This window comes from Oncorhynchus masou, chromosome 28 (assembly GCF_036934945.1).
Source record: "Oncorhynchus masou masou isolate Uvic2021 chromosome 28, UVic_Omas_1.1, whole genome shotgun sequence".
Taxonomy (NCBI): Eukaryota; Metazoa; Chordata; class Actinopteri; order Salmoniformes; family Salmonidae; genus Oncorhynchus; species Oncorhynchus masou.
This window is the reverse complement of record NC_088239.1, coordinates 52,991,264-53,015,709: the sequence shown is the minus strand read 5'-3', so window position 1 is coordinate 53,015,709 and position 24,446 is coordinate 52,991,264. Positions and strand designations below refer to the sequence as shown.

General features: G+C 43.8%; 2 protein-coding genes across 4 annotated transcripts; one reads left to right on the top strand and one right to left on the bottom strand.

The window, feature by feature from the left end:
* si:dkey-106l3.7 (uncharacterized) lies at window positions 1–9,312 on the top strand. 2 transcript variants are annotated; one of them, XM_064942592.1, is made up of 7 exons: window positions 1–788; window positions 2,934–3,098; window positions 5,686–5,869; window positions 5,977–6,056; window positions 6,687–6,784; window positions 7,566–7,683; window positions 8,707–9,312. In XM_064942592.1, exons 1-6 carry the CDS (start codon window positions 126–128, stop codon window positions 7,648–7,650), a joined length of 1,275 nt encoding a protein of 424 aa, XP_064798664.1. In that variant the 5' UTR covers window positions 1–125; the 3' UTR covers window positions 7,651–7,683; window positions 8,707–9,312. The 2 variants fall into 2 exon arrangements, with proteins under 2 accessions (XP_064798664.1, XP_064798663.1); XM_064942591.1 differs by having other exon boundaries at window positions 7,566–9,312.
* A 2,191-nt stretch (window positions 9,313–11,503) lies between these two features.
* Window positions 11,504–21,642, bottom strand: rnf208 (ring finger protein 208). 2 transcript variants are annotated; one of them, XM_064942594.1, is made up of 2 exons: window positions 20,616–21,642; window positions 11,504–13,835 (listed from the first exon to the last, which is right to left on the bottom strand). In XM_064942594.1, the coding sequence occupies exon 2, from the start codon at window positions 12,666–12,668 to the stop codon at window positions 11,877–11,879; it is 792 nt and encodes a 263-aa protein (XP_064798666.1). In that variant the 5' UTR covers window positions 12,669–13,835; window positions 20,616–21,642; the 3' UTR covers window positions 11,504–11,876. The 2 variants fall into 2 exon arrangements, with proteins under 2 accessions (XP_064798666.1, XP_064798667.1); XM_064942595.1 differs by having other exon boundaries at window positions 21,488–21,642.
* Window positions 21,643–24,446: the final 2,804 nt, after the last annotated feature.

Here is a 24,446-nt window from a genome sequence, read left to right as displayed (position 1 = left end):
AAACTCACCTCGGTTAATGACTATGTGGGCTTCTCTAAACCAGAGACTTTTCATTTTCCTCCTCGTGCTGCTACCATTTAGCAGAAGAAGAATGAGGAAGAGGGGACAGAATTTGGGTTTTTGAAATGGATTTCATGCGCTTTACCAATACTCTGGAGACCTGGGTGATTGAGAGCCCCCAGGAGAGAGTAGCTATGGAGGGCCAGTGGGAAGGAGGTGAATCTGGAGATTCCCTCATTCTTTCAGGGGCCACTTTCATGTCTAAATCTAACGTGGGGACACTGATGCGGTCTGATACAGAGGATTCTGGGGTGGAGATCTGTTCTGAGGCTTCTCTCCCCTCCTCTCCTCCCTCTGTGTCCACGAGTAATACAGATATTGATCCTACAGTCAGTGACGAAGATGGATTCCCCTCTACCTCTTATCCATGCTCTCCTGTCCTCTCTCTGCCATCTTCCTGCTCCTCTTCCTCCCTGTCCCTCTGCCCCAAGGCTCAGCGGCACAGGGAGCTGGCTGCGGTCATGCACCTAAAATTGGAGCAGGCACTGAGGAGGGCAGACTCTGGAGACAGAGATGCTGTGCCCCGACAGCGGTGTCACACAGCTTCACAACCATCACCTCACACAGTGACCCATATACAGAGGGCAAGTCACAGGTCAGGGAGTGTTGGTCTGAGGAGGACAGTCAGCCAGTCAGTAGTGGAAGAACAGGCCTCAACGGCTCTGCTGCAGCACAGAGGAGGGCTCTGCCCACATCACAAGACACTGCCTGCTCAGACAGACACAGAGGTAGGTCTTTATTGAAAGGAGTTGTTTACTTCAATCTCATGATTCTCTGACTGTTTTCTTACCTTGAAAGTAGTAGTGATTCAGAGTGTTGTGCCAAAAGGTTGCTGGTTCGAATCCCCGAGTCAACTAGGTGAAAAATCTGTCCATGTGCCCTTGAGCAAGGCACATAACCCTAATTGCTCCTGTAAATTGCTCTGGATAATAGCATCTGCTAAATGACTAAGATGTCAATGTAATCTAGAGTTTGGGACTAGACAGTGATCCATAGTGTTGAGTTTTTTCCTCCAAAATCTCCACCATCTGAATGTTTGGCAATTTTTTTCCTCTTCTTGGTTGTATAGGACATTTTCAGTAGTCATTTGAAAGTTTATTCCCAAATGTATTGAACGTACATTAGAATCGTATTGTTATCACTGTTGTTTTTGTTGTTATGACATATGTTATTACTCAAAAACACATTACACAATATGCCGGACAGAAGTCCATTGTCATGTTCAAGCGGTATACCGAACATAAATCCTTTCATGTCTTTTTTTTTTTTTTACAATGAACTGAAGGAATGTCAGGGAGGAAATGAGCGTTTTACCATTCCCAGAGTTAACAGTTGCAACACACACACACACACAGTTAGACACACAGAAAAACAAACACTAATTGCATCGACTGAATCTGTGTCGTGTCTGTGGGTTGTCATCTTTCAAATCTGTTCGCTTTTTTTAGGAACTCAAGACTGTTAACTTTCTGCTGCTGAGAGTTGTAATAGTAGAATGTATTTTCGAAATGTTGTAGTGCATGGGCAGTTTTCCTCTTGTTATGTCATTCACTGACAGACCTTGGAGAGCTGTTTTAAACCTGTCAAATCAGATGTCCAGTTGATCAATTGCTGGCTATGTTAGCTGGTTAGCCAGACTTACCCATCTAGCTATCTAAATATTGTAGTTATCATGACAAGATTATGTGCCCAGGGGCTTCAACGCCCCAGGGGGCCCACATTGATTTTGTTGAGTCACTCAGGTACCATAGCACACACAAGACATGGAAAAATGTGTATAACTGCTGGAAATTATGTTTAAAACTGCAACATTTTCTATCAAGCCTCATGGCCAAATGTGTAGAATTGCAGGGAATGATCTTTAAAATGGTAGCATTTTCTCTCCGCCAACAAGAAGGGTGGGAACAGTTTGAACAATTTCGGGTTGCATGGGTCACGAGGTGGTGTTTGTTACTATGCCAGTAAATGACAGTATCCATCCGGGCCTACAGTCTGTTGTAGAGTATCAGACAGTGAACCAGTCTGTCCAGGTGAGCAACAGGTATGAGTGGAATGGAGCCAAGCTGGTGTGGGGCTGTCTGGGTAGATGGAGTGTGTGGGTGATGTGTTGAGCAGTCTGCTGTGTTGTTGATAAGACTGTGACGGACATGTCGCGCTTCTGCGTCAGATTTACTGATTTACTAATTTTGACGGAGATAGTATTCAATTGTTATACAAATGATCCGTTTTCTGCACCAAGAACTCCTCTTTGTGTAGTTATTATCCAGTGGTCATGTAGTGTTGACAATGTTTGGTGTAATGAAGGAAAGAGATGCTTGTGTTTCATGTTTGCCTCAGTAATAGAGAATCATTAAGTCTTATATTTATTATATTCTTATTAAATGGGGATATTAGTCGGTGTAGGTGGAGGTCTTTGCTCTCGCCAGGACTCAGAGACAGGGTGCTGAGTGTTTATTAGGAGGGCAAAGGTCAGTTAAAGGCCACCTCATTAGCTTAGCTCTCTTTGGGGAAGAAATCTATTTCCTGCTCCGAATGACGGTGCACTTTATGTATTTGTATTTATTAAGGATCCCCATTAGCTACTCTTCCTGGGGTCCAGCAAAATTAATGCAGTTATACAATTTAAAAAACATTACCATACATTCACAACAGATTTCACAACACATTAAGTGTGTGCCCTCAGGCCTCTACTCAACTACCACGTATCTGCAACAAATGTGCATTGCTGATTAGTTAGGTCTGCTGCCCCAGAAGTCATAGCATTAGATTGCTAATCTATTCAGAGCAATAAATGTTTTGTGAAGTAATACATTTAATTTACTGTATACTTTTCCATGTGCACTGTTACCTTCCTGCATGTGTCATCTTTACAGATCAGGGAGAAGGATGTGTGTGAGGAGGAGTATGAGGGGCTCACCCCTGGGCTGGGCTACCTGGAGCAGGTATGCCGGATGCTGGAGGAGATCGCCAGGCTACAGCTACGTAACCAAGGGTTACAGGTGGAGATGGATGCTCTCCGGGAGCAGCAGGGGAGCCAGGTAAAAAGATATGTTGACATTTGGCATCTCAGGATCATGTGTAAATAAAGAAGTATGTGGATGAAGGTATAAACAAGTCAATATTTGACAAGATGTGCTGTGACCATTGTCACAGTCAGTGTAACAGGTACAGTTGAAGTCTGAAGTTTACATACACTTAGGTTGGAGTCATTTAAACTCATTTTTCAACACAAATTTCTTGTTAATTAACACTATAGTTTTGGCAAGTCGGTTAGGACATCTACTTTGTGCATGACACAAGTAATTTTTACAACAATTGTTTACAGACAGATTATTCACTTATAATTCACTGTATCACAATTCCAGTGAGTCAGAAGTTTACATACACGAAGTTGACTGGGCATTTAAACAGCTCGGAAAATTCCAGACAATGTCATCATGGCTTTAGAAGCTTCTGATAGGCTAATTGACATAATTTGAGTGTACCTGTGGATGTATTTCAAGGCCTACCTTCAAACTCAATGCCTCTTTTCTTGACATCATGGGAAAATCAACAGAAATCATTCAAGACCTCAGAAAATAAATTGTAGACCTCCACAAGTCTGGTTCATCCTTGGGAGCAATTTCCAAAAACTTGATCAAATCAAATCAAATTTATTTATATAGCCCTTCGTACATCAGCTGATATCTCAAAGTGCTGTACAGAAACCCAGCCTAAAACCCCAAACAGCAAGCAATGCAGGTGTAGAAGCACGGTGGTTAGGAAAAACTCCCTAGAAAGGCCAAAATCTAGGAAGAAACCTAGAGAGGAACCAGTCTATGTGGGGTGGCCAGTCCTCTTCTGGCTGTGCCGGGTAGAGATTATAACAGAACATAGCCAAGATGTTCAAATGTTCATAAATGACCAGCATGGTCGAATAATAATAAGGCAGAACAGCTGAAACTGGAGCAGCAGCACGGCCAGGTGGACTGGGGACAGCAAGGAGTCATCATGTCAGGTAGTCCTGGGGCATGGTCCTAGGGCTCAGGTCCTCCGAGAGAGAGAAAGAAAGAGAATTAGAGAGAGCATATGTGGGGTGGCCAGTCCTCTTCTGGCTGTGCCAGGTGGAGATTATAACAGAACATGGCCAAGATGTTCAAATGTTCATAAATGACCCGCATGGTCGAATAATAATAAGGCAGAACAGTTGAAACTGGAGCAGCAGCACGGCCAGGTGGACTGGGGACAGCAAGGAGTCATCATGTCAGGTAGTCCTGGGGCATGGTCCTAGGGCTCAGGTCCTCCGAGAGAGAGAAGGAGAGAATTAGAGAACGCACACTTAGATTCACACAGGACACCGAATTGGACAGGAGAAGTACTCCAGATATAAAAAACTGACCCCAGCCCCCAACACATAAACTACTGCAGCATAAATACTGGCGCCAATCCAGACAGGATACCACTTTCATCTGTACAAACAATAGTACGCAAGTAAAAACACCATGGGACCATGCAGCCGTCATACCGCTCAGGATGGAGACGCGTTCTGTCTCCTAGAGATGAACGTACTTTGGTGCGAAATGTGCAAATCAATCCCAGAACAACAGCAAAGGACCTTGTGAAGATGCTGGAGGAAACATGTACAAATGTATCTATACCCACAATAAAACAAGTCCTATATCGACATAACCTGAAAGGCCGCTCAGCAAGGAAGAAGCCACTGCTCCAAAAACCGCCATAAAAAAGCCAGACTACGGTTTGCAACTGCACATTGGGACAATGATCGTACTTTTTGGGAAAATGTCCTCTGGTCTGATGAAACAAAAATATAACTGTTTGGCCATAATGACCATAGTTATGTTTGGAGGAAAACGGGGGAGGCTTGCAAGCGGAAGAACACCATTCCAACCGTGAAGCACGGGGGTGGCAGCATCATGTTGTGGGGGTGCTTTGCTGCAGGAGGGACTGGTGCACTTCACAAAATAGATGGCATCATGAGGGGAAATTATGTGGATATATTGAAGCAACATCTCAAGACATCAGTCGGGAAGTTAAAGCTTGGTCGCAAATGGGTCTTCCAAATGGACAATGACACCAAGCATACTTCCAAAGTTGTAGCAAAATGGCTTAAGGACAACAAAGTCCAGGTATTGGAGTGACCATCACAAAGCCCTGACCTCAATCCTATAGAAAATGTGTTGGCAGAACTGTAAAAGCGTGTGCGAGCAAAGAGGCCTACAAACCTGACTCAGTTACACCAGCTCTGTCAGGAGGAATAGGCCAAAATTCACCCAACTTATTGTGGGAAGCTTGTGGAGGGCTACCCAAAACGTTTGACCCAAGTTCAACAATTTAAATGCAATGCTACCAAATACTAATTGAGTGTATGTTAACTTCTGACCCACTGGGAATGTGATGAAAGAAAGAAACGCTGAAATGAATCATTCTCTCTACTATTATTCTGACATTTAACATTCTTAAAATAAAGTGGTGATCCTAACCGACCTAAAACATGGAATTGTTACTACAATTAAATGTCAGAATTGGTGAAATACTGAGTTTAAATCTATTTGGCTAAGGTGTATGTAAACTTCCGACATCAATTGTAATTAGCCAACATTTGACTTGATGTTTCTATCCGTATAGAATTCAGAACGCAACCAGTGTGACTTCAAGGCTTCTGAGGAAGGTGGCCCCTCTGCCAATGAAAGACTTGAAGTCAAAGATTATGAGGACTTACCCTGCCAATCATCTCATAGCAATAGTAATGTGCATCAGCATTTTCGACAAAGGTCAACATCGGACACAGTACTCATGATGGGACATCTAAGTGAGTTACCATCCAATGTTAATTCCCACAGTGTAAACTGTCAAATACTGTGTCATCATTGGTGTATTTAGGTTGAAACTGAAGGTTTTGAATTGTGTGTGTTCTAGAGAAGGGGAAGGAAGTGTCTGGAAGGAGGTACCAGACTATAGAGGATCTGCTTGAGCATCCCGAGGATGATGAAAAGCATGTGAGATGATGTGAACTCAACTCCACACATACACACACACACGCACATACACACACAAGCATGCATGTATGCACAAACACACACAGGAACAAGCATGCATGAACACACAAACACACACACACTTACTCATATTGTATACACACTCAAATAGACACAATTGTACACTGCTGCTACTTGCTGTTTGTCTGCGTAGTCACTTTTCTCCCACCTATGTGTACAGATTACCTCAACTAACCTGTACCCCTGCACATTGACTCTGTACCGGTGCCCCCTGTATATAACCTCGTTATTGTTATTCTTATTGTGTTACTTTTTATTAGTACTTTTTATTTTAGCCTATTTGGTAAATATTTTCTTCTTCTTGAACTGCACTGTTGGATAAGGGCTTGTAAATAAGCATTTCACGGTAAAGTCTACACTTGTTGTGTTCGGCACATGTGGCAAATAAAGTTTGATTTGATTTTGCTATTTAAGCTGTATTTCTGTATTTGTGTGTGTTGCTAGATGCATGCAAACCTATGGTAGAGTATGTCTGTGTGAAAGTATGCTTGTGTCTATGTGTAAAACATTTTTGAATGAGTCTGCATCAATGTCTCCGTTGACAAATATCTACTGTATGTTTCTCCCCAGGAGAAAGAAGAAGCAGGAAAGAAAGAACAGGGAAGTAGGACAAAGACCTGGAAGCTGAAGATTGGCTCTCTGAGGAGGGAGACCACAGAGAAATCCAGGTGAGACAACATTGACACCTAGAGGACAGTGTGCGTGTGTGCGTGCGTGCGTGCGTGCGTGCGTGTGTGTGTGTGTGTGTGCGTGCGTGGTCATACTGTGCATGATGCTCTTATAAAATGTCCATGGCTGCTCTAACATGGCAGCCAAATGGGAATGATGCACTGTTGCATAGATAATGCAAAGTGTGCTGAGGAGCTGTGGAGAGCACATATTTAGCCTAGGCATCTGTTCATGATAATTCACTCTGACCCATCCCAAATGGCCTCTTTGTTTACAATCACACATAGGCTTATGTTAGTGGCCTACGTCAGTTTCGCGATGCCCCCCGCAAGGTCTTTCGCCCCCCCCCCCCCCCAAAAAAAATATATGTTTTAGGACTTCTACACATTTTGCCATGGGGCAGAGAGAAATATGTGCAGCTTTATAGCTAATCTCATGCTATTTTGCACATTTTCCCAAGAGGCTAAGATATTTTCCCAAGAGGTGTAGTTTTAAAGCTAAGTTCTTGCTATTCTACACATTTTGCCATGAGGCAGAGAGAAAATGTTTCAGTTTTAAAACTAAACATTTTGCTATGGCTTATGACGTGTTCATATGCTATCTGGGGGGGAAAGGCCCCCAACCAGTGTTTGTTGGGCCCCCCACAATGGGGGCTGCAAAGTGGGGTGTGGTACACCAGTGCTCGCTGTACATCTAAGGAATTATGTTGTAAGACAAATAAATATTAATTTCAGTGTAATCTTTAATGGTTCTGGTGCATGATTTTTCTTTCACATAAAGCCAACAGATGAACTCATCCGTGAAGAAAGCTAGCAGGCGTTGGTTGGGACAGCTGTTCAGGAGCAGGAAAGCTGTGCCAGAATGAGAAGAGCAGAATGTTCAAACATTACAGTCATTGGTAACATTCCTCCTCTAAGACTTGGAGAATGAGGACACATACTGTAGCACTTTTTACACAAAGCTGTGGATGAATAGGACTCAAATCTATTTAGTCATCTCATTATATGAATATTGACATGTATATTTATTGTCTAATTCTTAGTAGTTAAATAGGAATTTTAATGTGATCTCAGTGATCATTGTCCCACAGTATGTTTTAAAGATACCAAACAGCAAAATACAAATCCTCGTTTAATTAAGAAGATACATTTTAAAAAAGTTTTCTTCTCAAGGGTTTTTACATGACATCTGTTTAAGCAGTAAGGCCCGAGGGGGTGTGGTATATGGTCAATATACCATGGCTAAGGGCTGTTCTTATGTACGACGCTACATTGAGTGCCTGGATACAGGCCTTAGCCATGGTATATTAGCCATATATTACAAACCCCGAAGGTGCCTTATTTATATTATAAACTGGTTACCAAAGTAATTAGAGCAGTAAAAATAAATGTTTTGTCATACCCATGGTATACGGTCTGATATGCCACGGCTTTCAGCCAATCAGCATTCAGAGCTCGAACCACCCAGTTTATAATCTGATTTAGCCACTCTCTCTTGTATTCAGGATCCTGAGTGTGCTCTAGAAAATGTCTCCTCCATATTTTTTCACTCCATATACACACCCTTTTTGAACAATTCAGAGGCAAAGATAAATATAACCGTTGGTTTTCTTATGAGCTATCTGAGCTCATTTAGATGTTAAATCAGACCTGGGCCAAAGCAAGGAAAACTGAAAGGTGGCAATCTTTCAGACAACTGTCAATTTGACAATCTTTCGGACAACTGAGAAGCAGATGTACTATCTAGATTATGAAAGCTATACTGAGCAAAAATATAAACGCAACATGTAAAGTCTTGTTCCCATTTTTCATGAGCTGAAATAAAATACCTCCCAAATCTTCCATAGCACAAAAAGCGTATTTCTCAAAAATGTTGTAAATGTTCATTTCTCTACCATAAGCCACCTCTAACTGTGTTTTAGAGAATTTGGCAGTACATCCAACTGTCCTCACAACCGCAGACCACGTGTAACCACGCCAGCCCAGGATCTCCACATCCGTCTTCTTCACCTGCAGTATCGTTTGAGGGGGGGTGCTAAGGAGTATTTCTGTCTGTAATAAAGACCTTTTGTGGGGACCTGGCTTCCAAGTGGGTGGGCCTATGCCCTCCTAGGCCCACCTATGGCTGTGCCCCTGCCCAGTTGTGAAATCCATAGGTTCAGGTCTATTGAATTTATTTCAATTCCTTCTATGAACTGTAACTCAGTAAAATCTTCTGAAGCATACAAATTCATCTTCTTCCCTGCCTAATCAAGTCCTGTCTGACTCTGGCATTATAACTGAGAAGAATGGGATAAGTGATGCTTTTAATCATCATTTTATCTCGGCAGGCTTTTTACTTGAGAGAAATGGTGGTTTAATTGACCCTGGTCAGTCAATAGACTGCTCTTCACTCTGCCAGCCTCTCGCTGACTCGACAGTTAACCCGTCAACTTGTAGTGAATCTTTGTTTTCATTTAAACAATTTACTACTTGTGATGTGCTAGATGCCTTGCTTATGATTGATGTAAATAAAAAATACACTGTGACTGATGTTCTTGATCCATTTTTGCTGCAGCTCTCTGCCCCCCTGATTGCTGAATCAATAACCCATATTTTAACCTGATGATTATATCTGGTACTATCCCCAACGTTTGGAAGGCGGCCCATGTACTCCCCCTTCACAAAGGTGGTGACCCTTGTGAACTAAATAATTATCGCTCTATTTCTAAGCTTTCTTGCCTAGTTAAAATTTTAGAATTCTTGATTAATTCTCAGCTAAGAGTTATTTACGTTTACATTTTAGTCATTTAGCCGATGCTTTTATCCAGAGCGACATACAAGAGGAATTAGGGTTAAGTGCCTTGCTCAACGGCACTTCACCAGATTTTCCGGGAATTCTTAACTGCTAGGCCACCTGCCACCCCATTAGTTATTTAGTTATAAATTATGTGGTTAACTGTATGGATAAAAGGTCACATTGTGTTTCCCCCTTCATTGACCTGTCAAAGGCCTTCGATACTGTTGATCACTCACTGCTAATTTAGAGGTTTTCCTCAATTGGCCTAGACCAGGCTGCATGTAACTGGTTTAAAAATTCCTTGACAGATAAAACTCAATGTGATGGTGTTAAATCAGGTTTTCTGGACATAACGAAAGGTGTCCCGCAGGGTTTGATTCTGGGTCCTGTACTTTTCACTGTTTATATTACCAAAATTGACAACCTGCACTTGTATGCCAATGATACTGTTGTAGATGCGATTGCCGCAGTTGACCCGGCTCTATCTGAACTACAGTCTGCCCTCTTGTATTACAGAAAAACATTATTGACCTGAGTTAGTACTGAATGCAGGTAAAACTAAGAAATAGGTCATGCCTCTCGGTAAATAGAAAGCAGATTGTTCAGTTGACATTCCTATTGGTCCCAGACTATGATGACATCATCTACAGTATATGAACACAGCTGCCATTTCATTAAAGCCATTAGATGCAGTTTATCACAGCACACTGCGCTTTATTACGGGCGACAATAATAGTACTCACCACTGCATTCTCTACCAGAAGGTTGGTTGGCCCTCTTTGATGACACATAGGTTGATACATTGCTATGTTTTCATGTTTTTACAAAAAGTCCCACTGTGTCTAACATCATTACTAAACTTTAGACATATGAGTTACCTCACCTGGTCTCAGGGATGGCTAACTCTCGACCCCGATTGCTATGCACCTGATCATGATGACCCCAGTTGTTATGCACCTGATCATGACTACCCTAGTTGTTATGCACCTGATCATGACGACCCCAGTTGCTATGCACCTGATCATGACGACCCCAGTTGTTATGCACCTGATCATGACGACCCCAGTTGTTATGCACCTGATCATGACTACCCCAGTTGTTATGCACTTGATCATGACTACCCCAGTTGTTATGCACCTGATCATGACTACCCCAGTTGTTATGCACTTGATCATGACTACCCCAGGTGTTATGCACCTGATCATGACGACCCCAGTTGTTATGCACCTGATCATGACGACCCCAGTTGTTATGCACCTGATCATGACTACCCCAGTTGTTATGCACTTGATCATGACTACCCCAGTTGTTATGCACCTGATCATGACGACCCCAGTTGTTATGCACCTGATCATGACGACCCCAGTTGTTATGCACCTGATCATGACGACCCCAGTTGTTATGCACTTGATCATGACTACCCCAGTTGTTATGCACCTGATCCTGACTACCCCAGTTGCTATGCACCTGATCATGACGACCCCAGTTGCTATGCACCTGATCATGACGACCCCAGTTGCTATGCACCTGATCATGACCACCCCAGTTGTTATGCACTTGATTAGTTCCAGGAAAATAAAATCTTCCATGAGAAAAGGGACGATTTATTTATTGTAACTGACGAGTCATCATCACTCCAAATAACCCTGTGTTGAAATGTATAGGCAGTTCATCATAACAATTACACCTACACAGAATCACAGGCGATTACCAATGTACCGCTTATTATTGACAGTAAACAGTGCAGCGGTAATGACACGTGGAGGAGTTAGTTTAATGATGAACTGAGCTATAGGGCTTTTTCCTCTTTCACCACAAGACAGAGGTGTGACTTCAGATAAATGTATAAACATCCTAAATCCTAAATCATCAACCTAACAACCTTATATAATAGTCTCTACATGACTGAACATCTACAGCCAGTTCAGACCAAACAGCAGTGGGTTTTTTAAAATCATTTGTTTATTCTTTATTGACCAAGGTTGAGGGGATAGTCCTCCCCTAGCATTCCCATGTAAAGAGATGTCAATGACAAACACATCCGAACAAGAGAGGGGGAATAGGATTCATACTTCATACATAAAATACATTTATTTGCTATTTCCCTGTTTTCGTCTGCAAGACAGTGTCCTTCACGATCCATTTGACCCAGACCGCATCCATCTGTGCTATTAAATATAGAGATACATCTGTGTGGGGTTGTATGTATGTGAGAAGAGAGAAGGCGGGTTGTATGTGTGTGAGAAGACAGAAGGCGGGTTGTATGTATGTGAGAAGAGAGGAGGCATGCCAGTTTGGCCCCTGCCTAGGTCTCTACATGATGCCACAGGAGGACAGGGGGTTGGCGATCTGACAGGTGCAGGCTGACTGGCAGTACTGGCGTACCGTCTGGTAGCAGCTCCGGTCGGCCTCTCCGCCCCACTGCACCGGGCCATTGGGGTCAGAGGGCAGCCGGCTCAGGATGCTGGTGTTGATGGCCAGGGCAGCCAGCCCATAGTCAGTGAACAGCACCGTCTCACGCCTGCACGTTGGGCACGAGATGAACTTGTACTTGGGGCAGGACTCGTAGAGGATCTGCAAGCACTCCTCACACACCGAGTGCAGGCAGGAGAGGATGCGTGGACGCTTGCCTGCAAAGTTGTACGTGTGGCCGCAGGTGGGGCAGTCCAGGGGCTCACAAGGCATCACGGGCCCTGAGGAGGAAGAGGAGGTGGAGGAGGAGGTGGAAGAAGAACGCAGCACATACTGGTTGACTATGACGTCCTCCATCTTGTAGTGGAACTGGTGGTAGCAGATCTCTGCGGTGCTGGCTTTGCGCTGGGCCAGGTAGCTCTCCCTGCGCCCCATGGGAGCTGGGGGAGATGAGACCATGGGTCTGGTTGGGGGCAGGTCAGTGCAGGTCATCTCCAGGGCTAGGTCACTGCACGCCTGGTTCACAATGATCTCTCCCTCTCCCCCTCCATCCCATGCCACCCGCGGGGGAGGGGTGAAGCAAGGCTGGGTGACTGGCACCGTGCATTCCCGGGGGAACTTTTCAGACTGGATGATCTTGACGGTATCCATGGGGATTGTCACAGGCTGCCGCCTGAGGCAGGACATGGACATTAAGCTTATTTGTGTGTCTGTGTCTTTGTTAGAGAGAGGGGGCTGTGGGTGGTTCAGCGGGCAATGCCCCTGGCTTGGGTTGGGTGTGGGGCGGGGCTCTGAAGTGAACTGGGGGTGTCAAAGTCAGCCATTAGAGGGGACATGGGGACGTATGATTCTGTCCATTGTTTCAATTAGAAGGCCTCCCACGTCTGTGGTGCTGTTACCCTGAGTCTTTATGTGGGACAGAAGGACTGAGGACTAAAGCCAGAGCCCTCAAACCTGGAGCAGTGAAACAGACTTCCCTATCACACAGAAACACTGTCCGCTGATAACACTACTGATAGACAACGATAACAGTCCGAGCCTGGTAGTTAGTCCTCTTAAAACTAGTCTGTGCAGTCTTAGATATACAATAAAGATATGTACTGGATATTCAACCACAGTAACAGCTGAACACCAAACAGGACTCAACACATCAGCACAAAGATATGTTTTCAGTGATAACACCAATAAATAATCTTATATGTACATATATAGATACTAATATGATACACTTTCACAACCAGGTTGTGAAGAGTTCTACTCTCTCAAAATGGAGAGCTCAAGCAGCACAGGCTGTCCAGTAGTAGTTCACTCTGTATTGTCTCACACAGCGTCCTGTGGCTTGCCAGGGGAAACTCACTCAAACGGGGCTTGCTTGTTTCTAGGTTGTTGCTGCTCAAACCAGAACTTCCTTCCTGTTTCTGAGGCTGTGGAATGGCCTTGTGTGTGAGAACAACCTGTAGAAACTCTGGAACCTCCTCTCTCTCTCCTCTCTCTCTCCTCTCTCTCCTCTCTCTCTCTCTCTCTCTCTCTCTCTCTCTCTCTCTCCTCTTGGTCAAATATGGTTTTGTGTCCTTTGGCTTCCTTGACTGGAGTCTGATAAGGCAGAGGTCTTTTTTTAGGAGGCAATGGAAATCCCCTGCTCCTTAACAAACCACTCCTGAATTCCTCTAAGGAAGGGGTGCTTGACTCAAACTGAGTCCTCCCACTAGGGTAGCTGATAAAGGTCTCTAGGGAGACCTTGTCCTCGTCACGGTCTGTCTGTCTGTCTGTCTGTCCCTCAGCGGTTCAGAGTGACAGCAGTGGCCTCAGACAGTCAGATGGTGTGACTGTCGTCCTCACAGTCCTCTTTGGCTGAGTTACCTGAGGAAGGAGAGTTTGATAAGTTAACACCACTCACCAAGATGAATCACACATGAATCTGCCATGACTATGTATTATTGTTAACTAATGTTATTGCAATACTATAGGATGGATGTGATACGATATGTGGTTGGATTATGGATACTCTCTCTATTTTAAGACATGCCTCTTTAGGGAGTACACTGAAATATTAAGAATAGAGCACCCTCCTTTGAAATCCTTAATAACCGTAGAGAAGGGGCTCTATTTTTTTACCAAAGCATACTGTGGTTGTAGTTGTCTGAAAGAATGATGAGTCTGGGTGGTTTTAGTCTCCTCACGCCGCTAGCGTCCTATCAACTCCCGTTATCATCCTACTATATGGTGCATGAAAGAGATGCATGTTTGGTCAGCGGCAGATGAGCAAAACCATCGCTGTCATGAGGGTGTGTGACTCGGTTTCATTATGCAGGTGGTGTAAATGTATGATTGGATGTAATACTATGTCTGTTTCCACGGCAACACAACAAGGAGTAAAATTGCACATCTTTTCTCTTCCACACAAGGCTCTCGTTAGACGTGATGCACAAAGAGAGAAGGAGAGAGAGAGAGTAGTGCAGCGGTCCTAGTTACTATTAATGGTCTGTTTCTCTATGCATTTTACTGTGGTTTCCTGCCCCCAACCTCCCTTTATGATGCCTGGCTAATTCAAGTCAATACTGTATGTCTACAGTGTATATTTTTCACCATTGAGGTAGAATAGTATTCATAATTCCCTTCAGTGTCCATTCATCCATCCACGCTACTACACACATACCAGACACCTGAGGTACTGTATGTACAGTATGTAATCATGTCAGTCAGAGACAAGGGAGCTGTCTTATGATGTTGGACGAGCAACATTCAGGCCGACTGTCCGAAGAGCCTCACAGCAACACACCCTCGGAAATTAATCATGCCAAATGAACATCTCATTTGGCGACAGTGATATAAAAATGGAAGCTGATGATGAAGGAGGCCTCCTGCTGAGGCATGACGTTAGTGCCTTGTGATAGACGCCCCTCTTCAGTTATGTAAGAGGCTAATATCAGCTGTAGCAGCCCTACATTAGTCAGTCAGGCCTATGTTGTTAAGATACCAGGCCTCTCTCTGTCGGTCTGTCTGTCTCTCTGTCTGTCTGTCTGTTTGTCTGCAGCCCTGCCCAGTAGTCAGCCTGCCTTCCCAGGAATTAAACTAATGAAATCATGTGCTGAACATTTGACCCTGTCAGCACAAACAAACAAGGGAGAAAAGGGAGAGCCAGAGAGATGGCGATAGCAGCACTCTGGCGAGAGGAGAGACACACAACACACACATTCCTACATAAATACGTACACACACACTAACACCAAGAACACTCTCACCCTTATTCTGTACTTCCCAATCACATACGCCACCCATAACATTTTAGGACACACACAAATTGAATAGACAGACTAACATGCGTGCAGAGATGCTATTAAACTCTAATAAACCAGACTACTTATAGTCTCATCTTCCATGGACTCATTACAGATTCAAGAATACAGTTAGTATAGAAAGTCATGACCCCCTTTCAAAATGTTCACCTTTTGTTGCCTTACAACCTGAACTGAAAACACATCAAATCAGACTTTACCCGGCTTTATTTACACACTGTAATACACAATATACAAGTGAGAATTGTTTTTTTTTTCTTTTACTCTGAAAATGTAATAAAAGTAAAACTGTAAAATACCCTATTAGGATAAGCGAACACCCCCCTGAGTTAATGCTGGGTGGAACCAACCTTTGCTTGAATTACAGCCATGAGTCTCTCTGAATACATCTCTACTAACTTTGTTCACCTAGACTGTGTAATATTTGCCCATTCTTCCTTGCAGAATTGTTCAACCTCAGTCGAATTGCATGGTGACCACTCATGGACGTGAAGATGGTTCACGTTTCAACATGACATTGACACAAAGCACACTGCCAAAGCAACCGTACAGTGGCTGAAGGACAAGAAGGTGAATGTCCTTGAGTGGCCTAGTCAGAGCCCGGACCTAAATCCCATCCAGAATCTGTGGGATGACTTGAAGAGTGCAGTCTATGAGCGGTCGCCATGCAATTTGACTGTGGTTGAACAATTCTGCAAGGAAGAATGGGCAAATATTACACAGTCGATGTGAACAAAGTTAGTAGAGCTGTATTCATAGAGACTCATGGCTGTAATTCAAGCAAAAGCTGGTTCCACCCAGTATTAACTCAGGGGGGTGTTTACTTATCCTAATAGGGTATTTTACTGTTTTACTTTTAATAAAATATATATACAGGAGTATATTTTTACTTGGATATTGTGGGTTACTGTGTGTAAATAAAGCCGGAAGAAGTTTAATTTGATGTGTTTTCATTTCAGTCTGTAAGGCAACAAAAGGAGAAGATTTTGAAAAAGGGGTGATGACTTTCTATACCAACTGTACATGTCGTCTGGATTATTCACATCCATTGTCATTTCGCCACGCATGCTTGTGTGATTGTTTATGTGTGCTGGTCTGTTTTTAAAAATGTTCTAGATTATTTTGGAAATTCCTGAAAAACAGAACCAATGCAGAAACAAACATTACCAACAACAACAAAAAACACCCAGAACATCCCTACCATCTTCCACTCCCCCATTCCTACCTCCCTCCATTTTCCTACACACACACACCTAAACTGCTGAGTCCAGCTGTCTCCCTCACACTGCCTTCTGGCTGCATTCCACCTGTGCAGTGCAGGGAGCAGGAGAAGGACACGATGTTCTGACTGAGTCAGACACTATCAGCAGGCTCTCTCTGCATCTCCATGACACACACCTTCACCCTCAGCCAGGTGACCTGAACTGGACCAGGCAGAATGACTGGTTGACTGGTACCTGTGCCTCTATAACACACCCAGCAACAGTACACAGAGAATGTTGACTATGTTCTGATTAGTATCCACAGCGCTGTCTTGGCTGATAAAAGGTGTGTGCTGCTCTGCTCTACCGTGTGGTGGTTATAATGTATTATGATTACATAAATGGTATAATGACCTTAGAGTTGGCTGTGGACAAATCCCCAGATGTGTCCCTGTTGACCGCAGTGAATCTGCATAAAGTGCTATACTCGAAATGACGGTGAATTCCATAAAGGACTGCTTAATGTTGTCGTTGATTAGTATAGGCCTATATAATGCTGATTATGATAGGATTCTAATCCGCATGGTTGTTTTTTAAATCATTAGATGTTGGTCGTTGTCATTTTACTGTCTGCGCTGTGCTACCATAAAGTGGCATTCATATGTGTACATTCAATGTTGTCAATGTGTAAATCCATCTACTGTAAGAAATCTGTTTTCTGAATTCTGACTAGAATGTTGATGTGCATTCTGCTCTATTCTTTATACATAATCCTGTTGAGATTGAATGAGGAGATATGAGGGGTGATTATGTTAGTGTATGTGTGAGGGGGGAGGTTAAAGAATTCAACTCCTTCCATTCAGGAGGGAGGCAGCAGGTAGCCTAGTGATTAGGGAGTTGGGCCAGTAACCAAAAGGTTGCTATATCGTATCCCTGAGCTGACAAGGTAAAAATATGTCGTTCTGCCCCTGAACAAGGCAGTTAACTCACTGTTCCTAGGCCGTCATTGTGAATAAATATGTGTTCTTAACTGACTTGCCTAGTTAAATAAAGGTTAAAAATACAAAATTGAAAGCAGGCGTCAGCCATTTTCTCCACAATTCATTACAGCCAACTACTCTTTGTGCTCCCTCTCTTCTCGCCTCTCTCTCTCTCTCTATGGCAACAGGGCAGGCCACAGAGCCGGTTGGTGTCGACACCAGCAGAAAAACTATAACGATAATGGCCCCTCTTGACACACAGCCTCATGAAGGACTTATGAGGGACACGTCGAGCCACATACAAATCAATATCCCAGTGGCTCGATTGATTAAGCTGATTGATTTTTGTGGAGACTTATGCCTCAGCTCAGGGAGAAGCAGACACAGACACTGTTGCTGTGATGAGGAGGGGTGTAGATGGAGATCTGTAACTGATGAGCATGTGTGTATTTGGGGAGCTTGCCTCAGTGAGAAGGAAGGAGCAGGTTTAGCGCGGTGGCAGCGTGTGGGAGTGGTGCGACAGTGGCAGCAGCAGTTATGCAATCACAGCATGGTAGCAGGAAACAGCACTCGGACTGCAGTCAGCACCAGCACAGTGCATGGTCAATATGGAGATCCCTCAGTGCTGTTGACAGCTACAGAACAGGCAGTTCCAGCCAGGTCCCGCCCCTCCCCTCCCAGAGATCTGTCATATGTCATGACCTCTGGGGAAATGATACCCCAAAGGTAGCCTTAAGATACCCTTTCCCCTGCAGTCAACTGACAATGGCATATCTGTGGACTGAATCGGACCCCCCACCAGGTGTGTGTGTGTGTGTGTGTGTGTGCTTGTGTGTGTGCGTGCATGTGTGTGTGTAGCTTATGCATACGTCTGTGTGTATGTCTGGGCGCGGGCATGTGTCCAAGGAATGGAGGATTGTGATGCAACAAGCCTCTCATCTGCAACAAAGACACGGTACTACAGCTGTAGGATTTTAATTTGACCCCTTTTGCCGCAGGAGGAGAATAATTCTGCACCAGGAGGATTTGAATATCTGAAGAAGTGGTTGGAATCGCCGCCAGAGGGGAAGCTGGAAGTGGTGTTTGTATACAGTGCACCCCTGTAACTACACTTTACCTTATGTAGGCTATGTGCAGGCAACAGCGCGACTCGTGTTAACTATTATGTGGATTATCATAAATTAACATTTTAGTAGGGGGTAGATGCATTTTTCATTTGGGAGAATAATTTTCTTTAAATCAATTGTCTTATTATATGTTGAAGGCAAGCAATAGGCAGAATAAATGAATGGTTTTCTCAGTGCCTGTGTGGTCCAGTGGTTACAGCCACAGACCCTGGCACACATATGCCAGAGTTGGTGTTTGAATCTGGCCCTTTGACTCATAGATGAACGTCTATTTTTGACGCATTAATTCAGAGTGGTTACAGGGTTGATTCCTCTTGGTTACAGGGTTGAAACAGAAACAACTCAAAGGTTAACAGTTTAGGCGTTAATTCCGAGTTGTTAAGGTTAGGGCTGTGGTTTGGGGAAGTCTTAAAACTAAATGATAAAAAATGACACGCCTATGGATCATCAGTATTCATAGTATTCTTAGTGAACTGCCATAGAGCAGTGGTCTAAGCAGCGCACTCCGAGCCTTGTGAGTGCTGGGCGATATAGTGGCCAGCCTGAGTCTACATTGGGCCCACAAGTTAATTATATTCATTTCAATGTTTTCAAGAAGTAAAACAAATAGTCTGATAATTTACACATCAAAGAGGTTGTCTTTGGGTAGACTCAAATGCATTAACATCTTGACAGCTTCACGAAATAACATAATAAAGCCACACAATACAGGCTTTCAATCCACACCAAAGACCAGAACTATGTTGACAAATAACACATAGTCTAAGTATAAAGCGTGGACGAGCATCCACACTGGAGGAAAGTGTATCGTTCTACAGTCGTGCTACATCTGTCAATCAACTGATGGTCCAAATCAGCTCATCAACTCTGACAGGTAAACACAGTAGCATATATCCGTTTTCACATCTTTCATTATGGGACAATGATAGGCTAGCCTACAGAATGTAGCCTATTGGAATATAATCAAATAACAAGGGGCCTATTGCAACCGTCGATGGCACTTGATTATCGCCAGCTGATGTCCCATCAATACGCACTAAATTCACCTGCACAACTGATCTCAATTGCAACCATTATTGGCCACCTCTACCGCTGCCTAAAATATGATGTCGGTGTTTCCTTAGTCCTGCTTGCAACCAAAGTAAATTGAGATAATTCCGCCCTCTGGCTGGTATTGTAATCGGAAACAACATAGTTCTTTTTAACAAACTAGGGGCAATTCATCTATTTGACAAGAATTCCGTATAATAATGATAAAGTGTTTCCTCGTTTACCACAGAAATTCTATCGTGGCAATTTACCCGACTCTTTGTATGAATGGAAACTAATGTTGGTGTAGCCTATTGTTATTATTTTATTATTTTCCTATTTATGTTATCCAAAAGGGTCTGGTAACGTCATTTCTATTCAAGATCGGGGGTAAAATATCCCTGGACTGTCTATTTGAAATGTGTGAATATATCAAGTCAATCTAGGGGATTGAGTTAGTTGTGCCAGTAGGGCGTGGGCCAGAATCAAACCCACGGCGACACAGTTGACCACCTATATGTGGCCCTAACCTCAAGACCTTAATTGAACTCAATTTTGCTGCATTTGAAATACATGTTTGTACATTTGAATGTTGCAGTAATAGGACCTAGGCCTAGCGTTTGAGCGAGGGAGAGAGAAAATGATTTTGATAGCAAGCCCTGATCCAAATGACTCGACTGCCCCCGCATCAAGAGAAAGATAACTGCTCTTTATCAGGGACTTACGAGGCTCACTCTAATTTCCTGATGCAGCAGGAAAATTCTCAGTGACAAAAGTGATCAAGGTAAGATCTGACATCTGGACAAACAGACACACACACACACACACACACACACACACACACACACACACACACACACACACACACACACACACACACACACACACACACCCCATCACATACATTGGCACACACCCAATATGGAACGCACATGCACAAATATTCCACAGAGCCCCCTTTCGGTGTACACGGACACATTGATGCATCCTTGATCAAGCCTTTTACCTGTGTTGTTGTTTAGTCCTGTCGTAACATATCGTCTCCCAGTTCTCTTACCACCTTGCTGTGTGTTGTTGTTGTTGGTTTTGGATATTACTGTGCTGTGAGGTGACAATAGTCTTGTTACAGGGTAAAGCTTCCATGTGCGTGTGAAGCTGATAACATGGCCCATTGGTCTCAGTTCGTCTGAGAGTAGAACAGAAGGTGTTTTGCCAGAGGGACAGAGGAAGAGGAGGAGAAGGAGGAGGAGAGGAGCGACGGAGGCAAGCTGATCATTCCTGTCTGTGAGACCCTGAGAACACAAACGATGGAGGTGGAGGGAGGAAGGGAAGGTAAGATGGAGGCTGAGCTGTCGAAGAATGGATGCGTCACTCCTTCCTTTAGTCACAGTGATGGAGGACAGAGACTGGTGGTGGAGCCCACCTCTTCAACTCCTCTGTCGGTTCCCTTCGTCCTTCAAACTCTCTCCCTCTCACCCTGTCGTCTGCGGTGTGGCCGAGCAGCAGTTTCTAGCAGCTCCCTCTCCATCCCTCCTCCTGTCTCTTTCTCTCTGCCTGTCAGTCAGCCAGTCAAATAGGTTGTGTAATTACGTGTGCTCCTGTGATGCCTCTCTGGGTATCTTCCTCTCCTCTCTCTCTCTCTCTGGTCTCAGAGCCTCAGGTCTTCATTGATGTCTTTCTTTCATCCTCTCTTCTTTTCTTCCACTCAGTCGTTATCTCTCCCCCAGTGGCGTCACTGTGCTCCTTTTCTCTCACGGCTGCCGTTTGTTAGCATTGCTCCTTCTCCGCTGCTGTCAATGCGCCTCTGTGCACACACTCACACACTGGCTCACGCATACACACACACACACGCTTGTTCTCTGTTTCTGTCTCCCTTACCATATGTATGTGGCTCTCTCTCTCTTCCTCTCTTCCTCTCTTTCTCTCTCTCTCTCGATCTCTGTCTCTGGACCTGACAATTTCTATTGCATGTTTTCTCCTCCCCCTCTCTTGCTCTCTCTCCTTGCTCTCTCTCTTATCTTGCTCTCTCTCCCTCCCTCCCTCCCTCTCTCTCTGCAGTCTCCGCTGCAGTGCCTCTGCAGGCTGGATCACGTTTTCTAGTTGCCAGTGAAAATATTTCAGCCAATGAGGGCCCTGAAAACCCACCCCCCTTCTACCTTACACACACTCACACCACCTACTGAAAGATGGAGGCTATGTGCAGAGAGCACTGAATCATACTCCATATACAATATTAATCCATCACACACAAACAAAAACATATTCTCGGTACACAGGCCAGGCACACAGGAAATACAGGAAGCTGCTAACAAATAGATCTGATCTACAGAGTGCAGCACTAAACATAAATCCAATAAACAAATTCATTCAAATATGGAATATTTAACAGCACAACACCCATGAATCATACTGCATCACATTACAGGCCAACATACATATAATGAGCCACACAGTTCATATAGGGAAAACAGACCACATGACCACCACTGCATTTTTCAAAACAACATAGAAATGTTGAATACTCGTGGTGAGATTTCACTGAAACGCAGTATCACAGAAACATGGGATATTCATGTCATCAGCTCACTTTCAACAAACACAAAGTGGCAGACACTTAAAAGCAGTGTCCCTGTCTGGCCGTCATGCCACATCCACAGCCGTCACAGACTAGCATTACGTAACGCCGATTTTAATCAGTTTCCCATCTCCACAGGCCTGCATGTTGACCTATAAATAATCCTCAACTCGGATTGAAAAGATGATCTATGAAAGAATATCTGTGTGTGCTTCTGCATAACCCACGCATTGAGAAAGCATTCCATTGAAGTTGCTTGATTCTTTATACTTTGGCTGTAACAGAGAAAGAAATATCTCTCTCTCTATACACACATTTATTGTATGAGCTAGATAGAGTTTCCTCCAGAGTCAGATAAACTCATGGATAGCATTTTTATGTCTCTGCATCCAGTATGAAGGAAGTTAGAGGTAGTTTCGCGAGCCAATGCTACCGTTTGCACAATGACTTGAAGTCTATGGTATCTACTAGCATGCTAGCAGTTACCATAGACTTCCAGTTATTCCTCTGCCGCTAGTTAGCAACTTCCTTCAAACTGCACGCAGAGACATAGTAATGGTATCCACTAGGGAAGTATTTTCTGGGGAAGTAGATAAAGAGTTTAATTGCCAAAATCCCAATGTATCCCTTGAACAGTCTGAAAAACAAATTAGGTTATCTTTATGATGATGTTATGTTATTATTATAATTGTTATTATTATTATGTTATTACTGTTAGGATGATGAAATAAGGATGTTTGCAGGAAATCCACTTCATGTCAGGGGGAAAGTGTTGCAGAGAGAGAGAGAGAGAGAGAGAAAGAGAGAGAGAGAGAGAGAGAGAGAGAGAGGGAGAGAGAGAGAGAGAGAGAGAGAGAGAGAGAGAGAGAGAGAGAGAGAGAGAGAGAGAGAGAGAGACAGAGAGACAGAGAGAGAGAGAGAGAGAGAGATTGTGTGTTGTGTGCAAAAAGAATACAATTCATATGTGGATGTTTTGAGACGAGAGACAGATGCTTATAAGATGGCAGCGTGTTAGAGGGACTTTTACAGTTGCGGTAGGATTCAATCCAAAACCTCCCTATGGCACACTTGACGTTAAAGGGCTATGGTTGCGCTCAGTATTACAGCTGTAGGACATTCTAATACCATTCTAGGGTTAGATGCAATATAAGGCAAGTGACTTCCATTACTCATTTCTCTGAATAGGGGTTAATAAACATTACCAGATTCACTGGGAATACATTACATAGTATGAAGAAATACTCCAGGCCGCAGCATCGTACGACTTGTCAGACACAGAAACTGTTTAGTCCTACTGGGCATTGGGGTGGGCGTGGTGTGGGGTTTGGGGCGTCCGTTGGTGGCTTTTGAGCATTTATTTGGAATCCTCATGTCTTAAAGGTAAACTCAGCAAAATCCTGTTGCCACGAGCAGCACTGGAGATATTGAGATGAGCGAGATGCAAGACTTGGCTCTCACACAGTCACACAGCTCACGCGCACGGGTTCGCTTCACGCTGTTCACAGCGTCGTAGCCAGTGCACCAGAACAGTGGAGAATTGTATGAATCCTATAAATTAAATGGCCAATTTGGGTGCAATCCATAGAGTTCAAATTGTCTTTCAAAAAAATAATCGGTTTCTAACTACAGAAAACATTTTAGAACAATCTGCTCTGGTCGGTGTGATGGCTTGCTGAAATGACGTGGAACAACCCGAATACCATTCTAGGGTTAGGGGAAACTACTTGTAACAGGTATACTTAGGGCTCTATTCAATCTGTACAGTTGAAGGGTTTCAGGTTGTGTGATGAAAATGTAAAGGTCATTTCTGATTGAACTGACATATGCAGCGGTTTACTGTGAATGCAGTCTGTGCTAATTATTTTTTTTTACCTTTATTTAACCAGGCAAGTCAGTTAAGAACACATTCTTATTTTCAATGACGGCCTGGGAACAGTGGGTTAACTGCCTGCCAGATTTGTACCTTGTCAGCTTGGGGGTTTGAACTTGCAACCTTCCGCTCTAACCACTAGGCTACCCTGCCGGGAACATTTCCTTTAAATTTCAATAAACGCTGTTAAAAGGAAATTCCGCGATGCCGATTGAATAGAGAGCCCTTCCACGAATAGAGTGTAAACCACCCCATGTGACTGATATTTTACATTCTTGGTCCTCCAGATGCATTTACTGTTATGACAGGCAGGGGGCAGTACAGAGAAGCATGGCTCGGATGTGTGTGCTTGTGCATGGAGTGGGTTATTACTCCAGTACCATGAGGAAATG

What these genes read in the sequence shown, in the direction of transcription:
- si:dkey-106l3.7 (XM_064942592.1), top strand. Translation starts at nt 126, where the DNA reads ATGGATTTCATGCGCTTTACCAATACTCTGGAGACCTGGGTGATTGAG. An exon ending in GGGAGCAGCAGGGGAGCCAG is followed by an intron (nt 3,099 to 5,685) that starts GTAAAAAGATAT and finishes CTATCCGTATAG; the next exon opens with AATTCAGAACGCAACCAGTG. An exon ending in GAGACCACAGAGAAATCCAG is followed by an intron (nt 6,785 to 7,565) that starts GTGAGACAACAT and finishes TTTCACATAAAG; the next exon opens with CCAACAGATGAACTCATCCG.
- rnf208 (XM_064942594.1), bottom strand. Translation starts at nt 12,668, where the DNA reads ATGTCCATGTCCTGCCTCAGGCGGCAGCCTGTGACAATCCCCATGGAT.